At 37.7% G+C, this 17,825-nt stretch overlaps 1 protein-coding gene across 8 annotated transcripts in view; it reads right to left on the reverse strand.

The window, feature by feature from the left end:
• The window catches only part of rap1gapa (RAP1 GTPase activating protein a), a 107,878-nt gene that overhangs the window by 77,944 nt on the left and 12,109 nt on the right, over positions 1 to 17,825 (reverse strand). Inside the window, exon 1 of one of the 8 annotated variants that reach the window (XM_060895018.1) lies at positions 1,383 to 1,488. The exons of 2 other annotated variants lie outside the window; for them this stretch is intronic. In XM_060895018.1, coding sequence (XP_060751001.1) covers positions 1,383 to 1,426 — 44 coding nt within the window. In that variant the 5' untranslated portion in view covers positions 1,427 to 1,488. Of the gene's footprint in view, positions 1 to 1,382; positions 1,489 to 17,825 lie in introns of those variants that run through there. 5 more of the 8 variants (XM_060895011.1, XM_060895010.1, XM_060895013.1 and 2 more) reach the window with 5 other exon arrangements.

Consider the following 17,825-nt stretch of genomic DNA (forward strand, 5'->3'; position numbering starts at 1 on the left):
TTTAATGTCCTATTCCACAAGGCAGTTCCCGAAAAAGGTCCACACAGAGCTGGGAGTTTTACCACTGGCATTGTGGCAATAACAGCAGACAAAGACTTGGTGTGAGTCAACCAGGCAGCTAGTGCCCAGACGGTCTGGCCCTGGTCTAGGTGTGATGCTATAGTGAGATAGAGAAAGTGGGGGATGAGCAATTTCTGGGTCTGGGCCATATAAAACCAGCATAGAAAGTGCTATAAACATATGAACGCACACAGACACTCAGATTTAATGAAAGCTAGCCTATGAGTTCACTTGTATTTTGGAAGGACCTTAATACCAAAATGTCTTCCATGTATTCCTTCAGATTCTATGTGAATGATAGCAACTCATTTCAAGTCAAGATGTTGTATATCATGTACGCAGGACACCAAATATATTTTATATTATTATAATGGAACACAATTTTCTAAGATGACATTTTACAGAGACATTGTCATTCACTGGGACTGGAAATAACATACACCAATTAAAAGTCAATGTCAAGGCAGAATTTTGAAAAAGAAATAGAGAAAATCAATATGGTGCTCTTTTGCTGGTTAAATATCTGCCAACTGAAGCAAAAAACCCAAGGCACATAGAGTTACCCTTTCACAGGCAGTAATGTTTTTTCTGTATTTCAGGGCCACTCGGTTGGGACAGTGGCTGTTCTTTCGTCAGCATTCCTGCCACAGGAACAGGAACAGACAGCACTTGTCCTTGATGAGACAGCATTCAGAATCTGTAGCCTTGCACCTGTTGACTCGAGTGGGATATTCCTCCACAAATGAGCAGACAGAAGAATTTCATTCATGCTCTCCTGGAGCCTACTGTTGTGTCAGTGTCTCCTGCTTTCTGTACATGTGTCAATCTCAAATCCTATTTCTCTTCTTCTTCTAGTGAATTAACAAGCAACACAAGTGGGGCATAATCAAAACCAGATGGGGTATCTGAGAAGGTAAAAAGCGTTTGATTGTGTTACACTCGCTAACAAGTTAGCAGATTCGTTTGGATGTCATTATCTGTTGTAAACAGCCGCAAAGTCTAATTTAATCCAGGCTCAATTATAATCACCGCTATAATGGGTTTTTTTAAGAGGTTCTTTCTTCTACGATGGTCAGTCAACATGGTCTGTGTTAGAGCATATAATACAAGGGCCCATGTTTGCCCATTAGGTCTGGTACAAGTGTTGTCTTAATCTCATGTTAAACCAAGGTCAGCAAGAACAGTATTTCCTTCAGCATAGCCAACAATATCTGGACAGTGCCAGAAGACAGAAATGATTATAATCCACAGCATACACAAAGTGTGAATAGACTCTGATAAAAAAAAGGTGAATTAGAAAACAAAACTGGCAGTTTTCTTACCCTCCATATGCTCCAAATGTGAAACTCCTTTTTCTTTGAGGCATCTTGATAAACAGGCTGAGCTCAGCATTAGACACACAGACGATAACAGAGAAATGCACTGAGATGGAGGCACTGTGTCTGTCTCACCAGATTGAACCGAGAGTGGCCAAGCATGTGTGTGTGTTTGTGTGTGTGTGTGTCCCTTCTCTTTCACTCCCCTGACTCCCTCCCTCCCTGTCTGCATCTCTCTCTTCTGCCTTCCTCTCCACCTCTCTAGTATGTTCCCTTTTCCTCTCTTTCTCTCTCCAGTGACCACTTTCAGCTCCCAGGAACCAATAGGTGATCACTTAACATGCTTCCCTTCTTTCAGGAGATCAGTAAACAAGCTGAAAAGGAACTTTGTAGAAGCTCTGCAAACCATGACTTTGTATATAATGTAAATTAAAGTTCCAGAATGTATGTGATGGCTGACATTGACTAAACTAATGCCAAGACAGCAGACAAATAACAGTTTGAATGTAGAGAAAACAGTTGCTTTTAAGAAGAAAAGGCAGACAATCCTCAGGTACATAAAAGGAAAATGTGAAATATTCATAAATCTGTTCAAAATCCAGTTGCCCAAACAGAAGGAAAGAACAAGCACAGTGAGAGAATTGTCTCCTCCTCTCCAGTCACTGCCGTGTTAAACAAAGCTCTCAAATCACTGATCACAGTCGCTTTAGGCCATTATTTCCCCTTTACAATAATTAAACCAGGAAGAGAGGAAAGTGGAAGTATATATGTGTATTATGTCGTAATCGATGGTGTTATTTTTGCCTAAAGTGACAAAAAAAAATCATTTCCAATGAAAGTTGATGTGGTCTATACTGGAATTTTCTTTGATTCATTCTTTTGTTTTCTCTTTCTTTCTGAAAAACACTATAAAACAGTTTCCTACACAGCAATTTGCAAAAAATATCTCCACTCAACTCCTGAACCTGACATGTTACTAAGCCTGAATTAGCAAGCTAAAGAAGTTTCAAAAGCTCTTCTTCCCACAAATCAAAAAGCTGTTTTTTTTATCTGATTTAATTATGAAGCTGGGACAAAGAGTTTCTGTGAGTCAAAATGGGGTCCTTTAAGTGTTATTTAATAGGCAAACCACTGACAATTTTTTTAATTATTTGTGGTAAGGATTTTCTTAGAACCTGGCAACCCTGTCCACAAGCTACAACAAGCTGTCTTTTCAAGCACCACATGAAAGCAAAAGCCTCCTGTGCAACTTTATTTCTTTCGTTTTATTGGTATCCCAATCCCACTACACAGTCAGACACATTATGACAAGCTTCCTTGAAATATATATATATATAAAACATTCTGCTTAAATATTAATATCTATATTTCAATATATTTGCATTCATTGCATCAAATATATTTATTCATACAGTCCTACTGAATAAACAAAAGCCAATAGGAAACAAAGAATGTTGTACAGTAATTGTTCCATGCTAGCCATAATAATAAAAGTAATAAAATGCAAAATAATGAAATATGATTTCATACGGTTTCATATTTCGTGAATTAAATAAGCTCATGAATCAAACCAAATAAATTCAATTAAATCTCTATGATATTTAGAAAGAACTGACTTAATAAATGAAATCTTAATATCCAGCAATACTCTCTCTGTCTCTCTCTTTCATCTTCTACTGCATTATGTCTTCTGCCAAAATACCAGCACAACAGTTTTGCTCCACAAAAAAAAAGAAGACAGTGCACTTCCTGCTTGCTTCTAACTGGCCTGCTTTTTACTCTTCTATCAGAGAAAGATATGCTGACAGACTTCCACAAGGCTACTGAAGCTGAGATTCCTTTAGAACACTCCTTCCTTTCGGCCTTATGGTTGATGGTGATAGGTGGACGGGGTGTTTGGCATTCAGATGGAGAGCGGGAGATTTCTTAACTGTTTATAAATGTTCAATAATGCAAAACACAATTTCTATATCTGTACTAGAGAAAAGAAAGTGTTTATAATATACACGTAATATACAAGAAGACACACCATTTTTGCTTAAAATGCCATTAGAAATTGCTACTATATGATTCAACCAAAATTTGAAGTAGCTAACATTTATTTCTCCCGTTTCCATTAATCAATTAATTGTGTTTTAGACTCATGGTATCCTTAGACTGTTACCTAGCAAACCATCATTCATGTATTCATTGACAGTGACATAAAAGCACTTCCATATACTGTATCGCTTTATATAGTTTAAGAGCATCTGCCAAATGCTGTAAATGTAAGCAGCTATATGCTCTTTTTTTTTTTTTTTTTACCAATACCTATGTATAAATGCCAAGACTTGAAGCTCATTTCATGGACCCTGAGTAGAGACTACAGCCAAAATGCTAGTGTAGAATAGCATGGAATGAACAGTGCTGATACACTGCATACTGCCCTCAGGAAGGAAATAGAGAGCTAGTAGTCCACTGCCTGCTTCAGCAGCAACTCTAGTCAAACTGCATCAGAATACATACAGTATACATGATTCCTTTTTTAATCCTTTATTTTAAAAAGATCGCTAACAAGATGCTGTATTTAGAGATTCCTTATGACACAATATAGAATTTCAAAGCTCATCTAATTTTAAAACTGCTCATTTATTTGTCTCATATTTTACACCACCGAAATATTTTTCTTCATATCGCAACTTGTTATAACATTGGGTTCTGCCATGATACAGCACCTTGAAGCAGAGAATGTTAGAAGTGCCTTGCTCAAGGACCCAACAGTATCAGATTGGTAGTACTGGTGCTTGAACTACAGACCTTCTGATCAGTAACCCAGAGAATTGAGTCCACCACTTTAACTAATCTAATCTTAAGCTCATCTTAAATAAGCATATAACCTGAATCTAACCTGAATCTAAGCCAATACACTCATTTATCCCACAATATAATAGCTCACAATATAATAATCACCCTCACAATATAATAATCAAAAAGTGTCATTAAGTTATTACAGCTTATGTCATTGGTGAAGAACAGGACAGCTGAATCTTCAATGGGGTTTGTTGAAGCTTTGAGGAACCGAAAAAGCTAATATAAAACACACCTGGGAAAAAGCTCCCATCAACATTTGAAACAGAGAAGAAAAACATCCAACTAAACATTATTCAGTGCAACCATCCAGCAAAAAACAAGGAGGAAGCTGTCTATACGCAGACTATAGGACATTGTGGATGAGCCAAAAAAAAGATAAATGTACTGATCTATGACTTCAGTGCAAACATTGGTACTAGAGATGTAAATAAAAATCATTATTTGGTTTGAACATATAATTCTGTTCTAAACAGATACATATACATATATGAATAGCTTAACTTTGTGCTGTTTGGTGCCACTGTTCAGAGACGTCTCAGTTCTCAGGACTGCTCAAACCTCTAAATCACAATGAGTCTGTGCTCACTGTGTGTGACACTTAGGACTTTTATGTTTTCCTTTTTAAAACAATTCTTGCACAGCCATTGCTCCATAGAACCTCCATACACCAAAAAAACCACACTGTGCACTGTACAAAATGTGCTACATGCAGATGAACTATATTGAATACATTTTAAATGCAGTTTTCATTTCAGAAATGTGGTGTTAAATATAGTGTTAAGGACAAATGACTTATTTTTCTAACAGTCCTGTTTTTTTTTAAACATTATTATTATTATTATTATTATTATTATTATTATTATTATTATTATTATTCATTCATTCATCTTCTACCACTTATCCGAAACTACCTCGGGTCACGGGGAGTCTGTGCCTATCTCATCAAGGCAGGATACACCCTGGACGGAGTGCCAACCCATCGCAGGGCTATTATTAATATTATTATTATTATTATTATTATTATTATTATTATTATTATTGTTATTGTTATTGTTGTTGTTGTTGTTGTTGTTATTGTTGTTGTTGTTATAGAAAACAATTATTATTATTAAACAGATACTGATACAGATGCTATTGCATTACACTTCTAAATGAATAAGAGATAATCTGAAGACATGGTTTGGGTATACGCAACAAACTACAGTAACTGGTGGGAAGCAAAACACTTCGATATGCAGGAATCCAAGGCCACGAAGCTCTCATCTAAAAGTCATACTAAAAACCAGATTAGCCAGACATCAAACGTTCCATCTGCAGATGCCGCTTCCTATCACCACCTTGTGCAACGTTTAAACTGTAGATAAAGAAATACCGGAGCTCAGGAAAGACTGGGTAGAGTGCCGCTGTGGATTTAATAACAGACTGCAGACTCATAAAAAAAATAATGAAAATACAAAGAAAAAGAGGCTTGGACTAACACTTGTGAAGACACTCTTGAAAAGAGAGGAAGAAACAGCACCCGCAGAATGTATTGAAGGCTTTTTGGATAAACTTGGGCAGAAAATTGGCCCACAAAACTCTAACAACTATAGGGAAAGTCCTAGTAAATGAAATGAACATGGAAAGGCTGAAAGTAGCCATCAACTCTAAACAGCACTCAGCAAAGAATCCTGTGTTGATCAGTTTGGAACCCATAGTAGTGGAGCACTCAACATGCAACATAAAATAAAATGATGTGTAGAGGCATCTATGGAGGACAGCTAAAAGATTAAATTCAAAGTCTAGATCTAAGTAATGCATTGACGTTTGCTCTCATGTTTCCTTTTAATCCCTGCAGTCAACTGAATTATGCAAAGAAAAAATAGAAAAAAGCGAGTACCCATCAGCTTCAGCAATGTACTAACCATTCACAGAAATCAGGATAGAGAAGATCAATCCTACAAATCAGTGCTGTCAAAATCAGAGCACATCCCTCGAGGAAGTAGAGCCTTTCAGGATTTCCTCCATCTCTCCCACTGACAATTAAGCTGTCCTGCGATGCTCTAATGACAATTAGCACCTTTGATGAAAATTTCACTTCATCACCCTGCAGAAAATCTGGAATTTTAGATAAATGTCACATAAGGTCAGATTTCTCTAGTGTTGAGTTGATGATTCTCTATGGCTTGGAGAATATTAATGGCAGGTATAAAAGCCTAAAAGATACACACAATTTCTTTTACAAAAAAAAAAACCCAAAACTTGCCTGTTTGTGGTCCTGTCCTATGAGAGACAACAAATTCTTTGAAAATAGAGATAAACAACAACAAAAAAAGCTAAGTAAATTTCAGCAATTTCAGAACGAGACATTTTAGATTGAAGATAAATGAGTAAACATTATAACAGACTCATTGATTGAATGAGGCAACACTTCAAGGCACTTCGAATGGGCTTCCTTCCATTATGAGGCAGGCTCAAAAGGGAACACTCACAGACAAGGAAGACTATTCATTTATTTATCTCCAGCAGATGCTTTAACCTGGTCAGGGTTGAAGTGGATGCAGATCATGTGGCAGGAACACTGCAAGCCAAAGAAATTCACCTGGGACAGGACACCAGTTAATCGCAAAGTGATTAAGTATAACCTTAGTCTAGCTAATGCGGTAGTGCTTTATTTAAACAGCTTTAAAACTAGTTAAAATCAACCTTACCGAAAGCAGACATTGAATACATTATGGTCTTCTGGAGATTTGAATTGAATTGAACTGCTCTGGATCAGACTACTCAAGACCAGAGATGGAACACACAAATGTTCCAGCAAGAGTCATAGGTTTCATTGCATATAAATGTGTAAAGGTAGACAAGAAAACATCTATTTATTTATTTATTTATTAAAGCAGCTGCTAATGCATGGTCTGTATAAAGTTCCTTGGTTTTTTACTATGCTTCAATGAGGAGAATTAATTACATGATAATATTTACACTGCCCCATAATGAGCAACCTGCCCAAGGCCAGAGCACAGACCCTTGATTGAAGAGAGCCAGATTGAGCCATATTGAGAATGCAAAAGGAAACTCAAACATGGAGTACGGGGTAAAATTTAAAGGGTAATTATGCTGACAATATATAGGATATTAATTGCTTCCTACAGTATGTGTGCTGGGTGCTTATTTTTTTTGCCTTCATTTTCATACTAAATAAATGCTAAAGTCGAACATGTGCAGCATCTCTGAGTGGACATCTCGGGCAGATGTTGTCCAGAGGATGGATTCTGAGGACTGCAATCTGCTTGGCTTTTATTTATTGATGTGATCTAAGCTTTAGATTACATGAGGAGTGCAGTATTTGACTATGTGTTAGGAGTTGCTTCTTACACCATAACAATCTGGGTGAGAAGGGTTGCTTGTTCTTAATGTCCTGATGTTGTATTTGGGTCTCATTAAAAAGGTTATGCAAACACATAACCACATACATAATTACTGTTAATGAATACTGGGCATAACACAAGCTGGGCGTTCACAAGCTGTTCAGAAGAAACAAAAGAGGTTTAAGACAGTTATAAAAGTGATGAGTGGACACATAAGTTATTTGAACATTTTTAATTCAACAGAACATTTATATACAAGAACAAGTGCCCAATTATCATGCACTCATTTTCCTGCCTTGTGGAATTACATAACATTCACCAGTTTAATAGGAACATCTGTACCAGTTCCTCAGCCTCTTGGTTTCTCTCAGGGTCTATTTGTTTTCAAGTTGTGATTTAACAACCTCCTCCAGTACAAAAATAGGTCTCATGCTGCATAGCTGTCTGTTCAAAAGGTCAATAACTAGATAACATAGCATTAGGTGGTCAGAGGAGAATGGTCAGACTGGTTCAAACTGACAGGAAGGTTACGGTAATCAAAATAATCACTCTTTACAAAAATGGTGAGCAGAACAGCATCTCCGGAAGTATAACACATCAAACCTTAAGACTAGAATCTGAGACTACAGCAGACACAGGCCCACTGAAACTAGACAGCTGAAAAATGTCACCTGTTCTTTTTCAGACTGTCTAGTCTCAAGCTGTCAAACAAACTAATCTGACACCAAGAACTACTGATCAAAATCATTGAGATCAGAATTGGCCTTCCTGTAATATTTGATCTTAAAATTACCAGACCTTCTGACCAGTTTATACGTTGTAATACAGGCTCGGGTGTTGCTATTAAAGTGGCCGGTGAATGTATCTCCATTAACATTTAGTTCATTCGATAGCAAACCCATCACATCAAATTCACATTCCAACTAGTAACATGATCTTTCACCTTGCAACCAATCTCCCTTTAGTATTACTGTAATGAAGCTTTTTAGTCTAAGCTGGATCAATAGGTTGACTTGGCAAGTGGTTTACAGGCATGGATAGACACCAGGCCAAGTATTTTTCGTCCACATTGATTGCACTGACAAACCGTAAAGATCTATTACAGTTCTAATGGAGCCGCCGCCTCTGATGGATGTCACCCTATGACCACAAGGCAGCTTTGAGCTCTGTCTCCCTGTCCTACAATCAATACCAGACTGCAAAGGCAGTGCAAGCTAATCACTAAGCCATACATACTGTACAACAAGACCTCAGTGAGGACTCCTTAACAACACAAAATTTCTATTTCAAATAAGTATGATATCTCTAGTACGATTCTCTAATTATTAGATCAAAGAGTTAGAATACTGCAATTCAAATGTGTGATAATTCCGTGAAACACTGCCACCTATTGGGAAACAGTGACACTACACTGCTGGGTGCTGAGTGTATTATGGGTCATGAAATATAAATATAATGCTACAATGTGGTCATAAATAAGATGTTTGTAAAAAAAAAATAAATAAATAAATAAAAGACTTTGCCTCCAAGGGCGGTTCTAGAGGTGGGGCCACAGGGGCCCTGGCCCCTGCTGAAATCTGATTGGCCCCTAATTGGCCCCCGTTCCATCAATCGTCGACGAGAAGAGCAACCGGAGAATTTTTCACAACAGATGCATCACAGATGCAATTCCAAACCCAAACAATTGGCGGCACTCGAGCGTTTGAAAAAGGAATGACTGCCAAAATGTATTTGCACCGTACTGAATAAATTATTTTGTGTGCTTGAATGTACCCTGCACTTGGCCCCTGAATGTAACATGTGGCCCCTTAATGGCCCCTGTTACAGAAAAATCCTAGAACCGCCACTGGTTGCCTGCCCAATAGATCGGAACCTTCCACGGTAGATAGAACTGTTTAACAAAAAAATACATCATAAAATAAAAGTCTACAGATGAATGCAATTGTCTTTTACTTTGTCTACAGTTCAATACTTTTGCTGGATCACTTTTTGGTGGAACAGATTTGGTGGAAGTGAGTAATGATTCTCATGGCTGGAGTTAGATTCTGGTTTTGTTATAATCTGTAATGGAAGTACAGAACCTATGTTAGTTATCTCTCCTACATTGCTTTCATCTACAGTACATCTCTCCTATATGATGTTTGAAAACAGACACATATACTGTATTAGCAGAGTTTCCTAGTTTTATATTTGGGATTCTGCACATCTACATAGCATTCCTGACAGAAAAAATGCTAACATTAATGAGGCTGAATATCAGTCATAAGCAGAATCAGAGGTGGAATGAAATGATAAGAGAAGAGGATATAAGGTTTAACTTGCTTCTCTGACATCATGATGTTGACATTAATAACCACCAGGGATTCAGAGTCACTCAAGCTCTAGGGACCATAAAGGAAGAGAGAGAAAGGAAAGAGAGAGAGTCAACAAAAAAAGTAGAGAGAAAAAAGTAATATCTTGGACGTAAATGACAGTAATGAGAAGAAGAGCAGTACTTTTGGATAATTGCATGTCTACTGAAACGTCAATGTTTCACACCCAATGCTTCATCATGCCTGCAGAAAATTGTCATAGCTGGGTTTTTGAGTATTCTTGGAGGTTCAGGCTCTTCATCAAGAGGATTATACTGTACATGCTGCATAATTATACATACTGTAAGTTTTTCTCCAATGTGCATATAACAGAATATTCTTCTTTGTGGAAAATAATGAATTGTTGAAACTGGTGTGCAGCATTATCAACTAAGATACAATATATGGCCAAAGGTATGTGGACACCTGACTGTAACACCATATGTTCATTCCATGGCTATAAATATGAAGATGGTCTGGGCTTTGCTGTTATAAAAGCCTCCATTCTTCTTCTATTCTTTTTTTTTTTAAATCTGCCTTTTGTGCCCTCAAGTGCAGTAGTGAGGTCGGGCACTGTTGTTGTAGTAGGGGGAAACGGAGGCTATATGGTTAGCACATTTGCCTCACACCTCTGGGGTGGAGCATAAATGTTCTCCCTATGCTTTGGGGGTATCCTCAGGGTACTCCAGTCTTTTACTGCTGTCCAAAGACATGACCTGTAGGCTCAGAGGCAATAATGTGTGTGAATGGGTGTAAGTGTGTGTAATTGTGCCCTGTCTAGGCTGTACCCTGTCTTGAACTCAAGAGTCCACTGGGATATGCTCCAGGTTCCCCATGAGCCAGTGTAGAATAAGCGCTACAGAAAATGAATGGATGGATGGATGAATAGTTTGTATTACAGATTTTTTTTCTTTGCGATTCTAATAAACGTGTCTATTCCAGGAACACTGGCAGTAAAGTGGGAACAGACCCTGAATGGTATTGGCAATTAGTGTAGCCAATGATGTTTTTGAAGAAACTGAAGAACTTGGAGAATTTCTACATGGACACAGAGAGAACTAACAAAACTCAAAACAGACATGATTGAAGCTCATGATTGAATCCAGGACCCTGCTTTGAGATAGCAGTGCTATGTTCTAACTGTAATTGTAATTGTAATCGAATTGTGTATATATTCCTATTTTATTTACATTCTTTCTCATAAATGAAGAGATAAAAAAGTCAAATCTTGTTCTATATTATTAAAAAAGATTCCAAGACATCCTATTTCCATAGTCATCTTATTTCTTGCAACAAGATGACAATGCACAACACAAGCCAAACAAACTTTCAGCTGAGTGGCCGCAAAAACCTTTCAGAAGTAAAAAAATAGGTTGGAGCGAGTTATAAAGACAAGGCACTGGGATACATGTTATGTGAGAATATTTATATCACAGTAAAAAATAGAGGAGTGCAAAGCTATGAAGAGATATGAATTATTTCCAAAGAGATTTTAAAAGACTTTCGCAAAGTATTTTTTGTTATGATACTGAAGAAATATCTGTGAAACCTAACACAGGCTTGGCTTAAACATTTGGACTCAACTGTGTATACAATTGCATTAAATAAATAAATAAATAAATAAATAAATAAATGTACAGAACAATCTGATACACATACATAAAATGATAGCACTCATAGTAGAAAAACACAGAAGGATGTGCATAGAGCACGTGGTCATATGGTAGACTAGTGAATAAGGTGTTGGTCTACCAATTAGAAGGTTGTGAGTTCGATCCCAGGTCCACTAAGCTGCCACTGTTGGACCCCTGATCAAGGCCCTTAGCCCTCAGTTAAATATGTTAAAAATGAGATAAAAATGAGATAATGTAAGTTGCCCTGGATAAGGGTGTCTGGCAAGTGCATATTGCTGGTCTCTTAATCCTATAAGGCAATAATGCGTATTATTATGGGCTCAGTAGTCTTCTTCACACACTCCCACTGAGGATAAATGACTGCTTTGTTATAAAGTAAATGCTATGAAACATGGAAGCTATAACAAAGACTGAACTCCATGCAAAAGGCTTCATTGTTGACATGAGGAATTTACACTATTAGCTATTAGCACTGTTTAAATTAAGGTATATATATATATATACATATATATATATATATATATATATATATATATATGTATATATATATATATACTCACCGGCCACTTTATTAGGTACACCTTACTAGTACTAGTACAAGGTTTGACGTGTTGTGCGTTCAGAGATGCTCTTCTGCATACCTCGGTTGTAACGAGTGGTTATTTGAGTTCCTGTTGCCTTTCTATCAGCTCGAACCAGTCTGGCCATTCTCCTCTGACCTCTGGCATCAACAAGGCATTTGCACCCACAGAACTGCTGCTCACTGGATATTTTCTCTTTTTCGGACCATTCTCTGTAAACCCTAGAGATGGTTCTGCGTGAAAATCCCAGTAGATCAGCAGTTTCTGAACATTCAAAGTCACTTAAATCACCTTTCTTCCCCATTCTGACACTCGGTTTGAACTGCAGCAGATCGTCTTGAAGATGTCTACATGCCTAAATGCATTGAGTTGCTGCCATGTGATTGGCTGATTAGAAATTTGCGTTAACGAGCAGTTGGACAGGTGTACCTAATAAAGTGGCCGGTGAGTGTATATATATATATATATATATATATATATATATATATATATATATATATATATATATTCCAATTTAAATAACAAACACCGTCATCAATTTTTAGTATTCACTCATTGCTCATTGTTTTTACTAGTATCTGCTACTGCTTTTTAGATTTTTATTGTTTTACTCTTTTCAAGTTAAAAGTAACACAGACCTTTTGCTTGTGGTAAACTAGTTACATGTTAATTGACTGATGAAGATTTTGAACTGAGTAGGCTTTAAGACTTAAGCTCCAGAAGTTTTGGTGCCAGCTCTGAACAACGTGTACAGCCCAATTTAGTAAAATATTATTCTTACTTTAAAAAATTCATTGCATGTCAGCAACCCAGTGACATATCATATATACTGTAGAAAAGGTTCCACTGTCAGGACACTTCCTCAAGATCTGCTCTGGCATATGCTACTGAGAATAAAGTTTCTGTTAACAAAGCCAATGTATAGCGAGACAGAGCCGAGTCAGTGCTGTGACTGACAACAAGGATATGTGCATGAAAAGACATTCAGAAGGAGATTTCTATTGTGACCTATTTCGTGGTAGTGTAGTATGTTAATAATGTTTGTAAATGGTAATTAGTTGTGATGAAGATGAAAGCTAATTAAAAGGAATAATACTGGGGCACAGGATAGAGGAAGAAGACAGGTTACTAATGTGTGACACTTGAACCCTGCTTCTGTTTGCTCTTTTGCTTTTTTATTTAATGGAATCGACTTATCTGACATTTTTTAGTGAATTTTCATTTAATTATTTTATCGCTACAAGTCTGATATAAAATGAGTCAGGATACTGTTTGTTTTCAGTGTGAGATGTTTCTACATATGATAATATAACCTTACACAAAATTTTAACAGTTAAAAAATAATGCCTTCAAATTGTAGATGCTTATGAACAATGCTTATGGCGTCTCAGAGAGCTTTGATGTCATTATTTACTTTGTAGATATGAACATTTGTGTTGAAAAAACTAACCATTTTTGTTTTTTATTTTTTAAGTAGAATATTAAAATATCGCTCCTAGTCAGGTAGGTAAATACAGAAATACAGAAAAGCTACAAATTCTTCATTAGGTTTTTTTTATATCATTTTCTATATTTCATATGTCACTCGCCACCTTATGGAGTATGAGGTGACAAAGAAACTACTATCAAACCTCTGACCTACTGTATATTCACTTATCAGATCAGGGGGATATATTTCATAATCCTCTATTGCAGCATCCATGCTCAAAAGTGGTAATGTAAAGCATTTGTGCAAAGCAAGATCATTTAATATCATTTAATAATATTTAATAAGCAAGACCCCTTATTTAGATCTCCAATGTGGCCTCTACATTAATCTCCATTGAACGCAACAGGGTTCAAGATCACACGTACGATCCCTGAGACAGATCGTCTTAGATTGAGGTTAAAACTCTGTTTGCCTCCTTATAAAGGTGATTCCATCTGCTACTCTTGAAAACATCCACATACACTCACTTACTCTCACTCATTTTCTACCACTTATCCGAACTACCTCGGGTCACGGGGAGCCTGTGCCTATCTCACGCGTCATAGGGCATCAAGGCAGGATACACCCTGGACGGAGTGCCAACCCATCGCAGGGCACACACACACTCTCATTCACTCACGCAATCAACACTACGGACAATTTTCCAGAGATGCCAAGCAACGCATGTCTTTGGCCCGGGGGAGGAAACCCCCGAGGCACGGGGAGAACATGCAAACTCCACACACACAAGGCAGAGGCGGGAATCGAACCCCCAACCCTGGAGGTGTGAGGCGAACGTGCTAACCAGTAAGCCACCGTGCCCCCATCCACATACACACTAAGCTTTATTTAGTTCAGTGGCTGCTGTTCTGCCGAAACCACTTTCATCCTTGATTCCTGCTGCTTGATCTGAGCCGGATGCTTCAAGTTACGTGTGCAAACTTAAGTACATGTTTCAGCAGCTGATGATGTGATGAGACATCATGAAACCTGACCTGAGATGATTAACTGCTAATGCCACAATCAACGTGTGACAGCCAATAATATTTAAACACTTTAATTAAATATACTGTTTCAAGGTTGTGAGTTTGCTAACCAACATAAGTCCAGCAAACAAGCATATATACTGTGTTGTCTGAGTTAGCTATCGACAGTGTGCTTCTAAATCGTCTTCTCTGATTTACCACAGAAAAACGCTGACATTTGCACACTGGCTAACTAGTTTAAAGACAAATCCCTGATCTGAGACGAGAACGTAATGAGACGAGAATGTAATCTTTACTTTGAAACACCTGATCCAGGTGTTGACAGGATAAAGATATCTGAGACAGAAACAGATAAGTAAACATTGTTGACAATAGTAACAGTCTGGCTGCATAATGGATGTTTGTCTAATCCAATGTTTACATTAGCAAGCTGCAAAGCCATAGACGACCGTTCCTTTTCCAAGAATGCGCACAGGAAGACGATCCTAGCAACAGCGGCAAGAGACGGAGTGACAAAGAGACACCGTGGAAAAGCAACAATTGAAATGGCATTTTTTCAAGTTTCTACAAATTAGGTGACAAATCTGAAAGACCCAATCTTTTGGTGCATGTGGTCTGTTGATTTTTTTAGTTCCCCATATTCACCTACAATTAATAATCATGGCTTCATCTTATTCTATCATTAAAAAACTGGACAGGGTGCAAACTAACTGTAGAGCACAATCACACACTTACTCTTTTTATAGATCATTTTGACATGCCATACAGTCTACAACGCATATTTTTTTACTAGGGGAGGTATCCCTGAACCCCAGGGAGAAAATTCTTTGTTTTGAATCCAGTCTTGCCCCTTTCCATGTGTTGCTTCCTTTACGTTCGGTCCTTTGATTAGTCTGTTAATTTTTTACTCTTTTTGGGACTCTGTCTCTCCCTAGCCTTGGATATTCCATTAGCAACCACAGTTTTTGACCTGACTTTGCCTTTGATTTGTCTACTTTGAATAAATCAAAGCTCTCCGGCACTCCTTTCAGCCATGTCTCTCTGCCCATGACTTCTTTCCCGCTTGTGTAAATATGTCCCATTCATGTCACTACAGTAATTAAAAACTTAGCAAACTCACTCGTTTTATTAAAATCTCATTGTGGAGATGCTTGCCTAAAGCTCATTTAATTAAAAATGGCATAAACTTTCAAAGAAATGAGTCATTGGGTCATATTGCATAACAATACTATTAACAAGTATTTGACAGAAGAAAAAGAAAGCTGTAATTCTGCATTTTATCAGAGAGATCACAAAATCCCACATTTCCCTGCCGCATTTGTTCCCAGATGAAATCCAGTGATCCCCACTCAGCTTGCCTGCTGATTTATTCATGTTTATCTCCTTGCACCTATGTATCTCCTTATACCGTACTGTGCAGTACACTGTGTCCTAGATTCAGTTTGTTATGTTCCTTTGATTACCTTATTTTCAGCTGCAGAGTCAGTATTTGGTTAATGGATAAAAACATTTCTCACTGAGCAATGCTGATGGGGAAATGCTAAATGCTAGGTGGATTCATTTTTATTATGTTTATTTGATTTGATTTATTTATATTTTTTTTCTTTCATGTTAATCACTGTTTCAAGTTATAAAATATACTGCAGGGAGCCTGTTTCTCTTTAGTACTATTCCACACTGCATAATCAAACCTACGTGCCTGAAAGATTATGATTAATGTTGTATTTAAATACAAGACAGTATTATGATAAAAGAAAATATCTTGAAATTTAACGAAACTCAGTTCCCTGTAATGAAATCATCAAAATCATGACATAAATCATAAATAAACTTTTATTAGGGTAGATTATTTTTTTCATCCAGCTGAACACATCCAGCTGTTGGAAGAGTATCAGGTGTCAAGTCATGCAGGTCTCTGTTGGTATCCATTCCATATACAGTAGGCAGCTATACAGGAGCATGGAACGAAGGGCTAAAATGTGACACAGTAAGACATGTACAAATAAAATATGCAATACGCAAGCGCATCACAATACAATTTGTGACAATTTAGACTGACAGTTTGACACAGACAAGTTAGAGATGCCAATCAGCCTATGGACTGGGAAGGAAACCGGATTACCCAGAGGAAACATTTAATGCACAGCGAGAACATGCAAACTCCATGCACATGGTGCTAACCACTAAGCCCATTACAATACAATAAACACACAAAACAAATAAACCAGACAACACACATTACAGCACATGATGATCACTGGCCTATTGTACAAAATCTGTTAAAATACAGAATAAATTAAAATACAAAATATCAGATTGTAGGGGGCACGGTGGCTTAGTGGTTAGCACGTTCGCCTCACACCTCCAGGGTCGGGGTTCGATTCCCGCCTCCACCTTGTGTGTGTGGAGTTTGCATGTTCTCCCCGTGCCTCGGGGGTTTCCTCCGGGTACTCCGGTTTCCTCCCCCGGTCCAAAGACATGCATGGTAGGTTGATTGGCATCTCTGGAAAATTGTCCGTAGTGTGTGATTGCGTGAGTGAATGAGAGTGTGTGTGTGCCCTGCGATGGGTTGGCACTCCGTCCAGGGTGTATCCTGCCTTGATGCCCGATGACGCCTGAGATAGGCACAGGCTCCCCGTGACCCGAGGTAGTTCGGATAAGCGGTAGAAAATGAATGAATGAATATCAGATTGTAAGCCGCAGAGCTGTAACAACCAGTCAATAAAATAGATAACATTTGATTAAAATGACGGCAATGTTGAAACATTGGACGCACAATGTCAATTGTGGAATCATGCTTATTATTTGCTGTGTGTTCTTTTGAGTTTTTTTACTGCCCTATCAGACAATGTCAGTACTTTATGATTGATGGTTTGAAAATGACTGAGCATGACCTGAAATGAATGACTGTTAATGAAGTCTATGAGACAAACGTTTTTTTTTCACTTAGAGGCAAAAAACTGTGCTATGAAATATGCACATCATGTAGTGTTAGACAGTAGCACAACATTTCTTGGGTAAACACAATACATCCATCCATCCAGCAACACCTTTTTTGTACTGCTTGTTCTACAGAGGGTCACAGGGAATCTGGATGGGAGGCGGCCTGCACATTCACATAAACACTCAGCCTACAACGCATGTATTAGGACTTGGGGAGGAAACCAGAAGACCTGGAGGAAACATATATAAACATAAAATATTCAGGGACGTGAGTACAGCCAAGAAGAGT

The sequence above is a fragment of the Tachysurus vachellii genome, chromosome 19 (assembly GCF_030014155.1).
Source record: "Tachysurus vachellii isolate PV-2020 chromosome 19, HZAU_Pvac_v1, whole genome shotgun sequence".
NCBI classification, from domain to species: domain Eukaryota; kingdom Metazoa; phylum Chordata; class Actinopteri; order Siluriformes; family Bagridae; genus Tachysurus; species Tachysurus vachellii.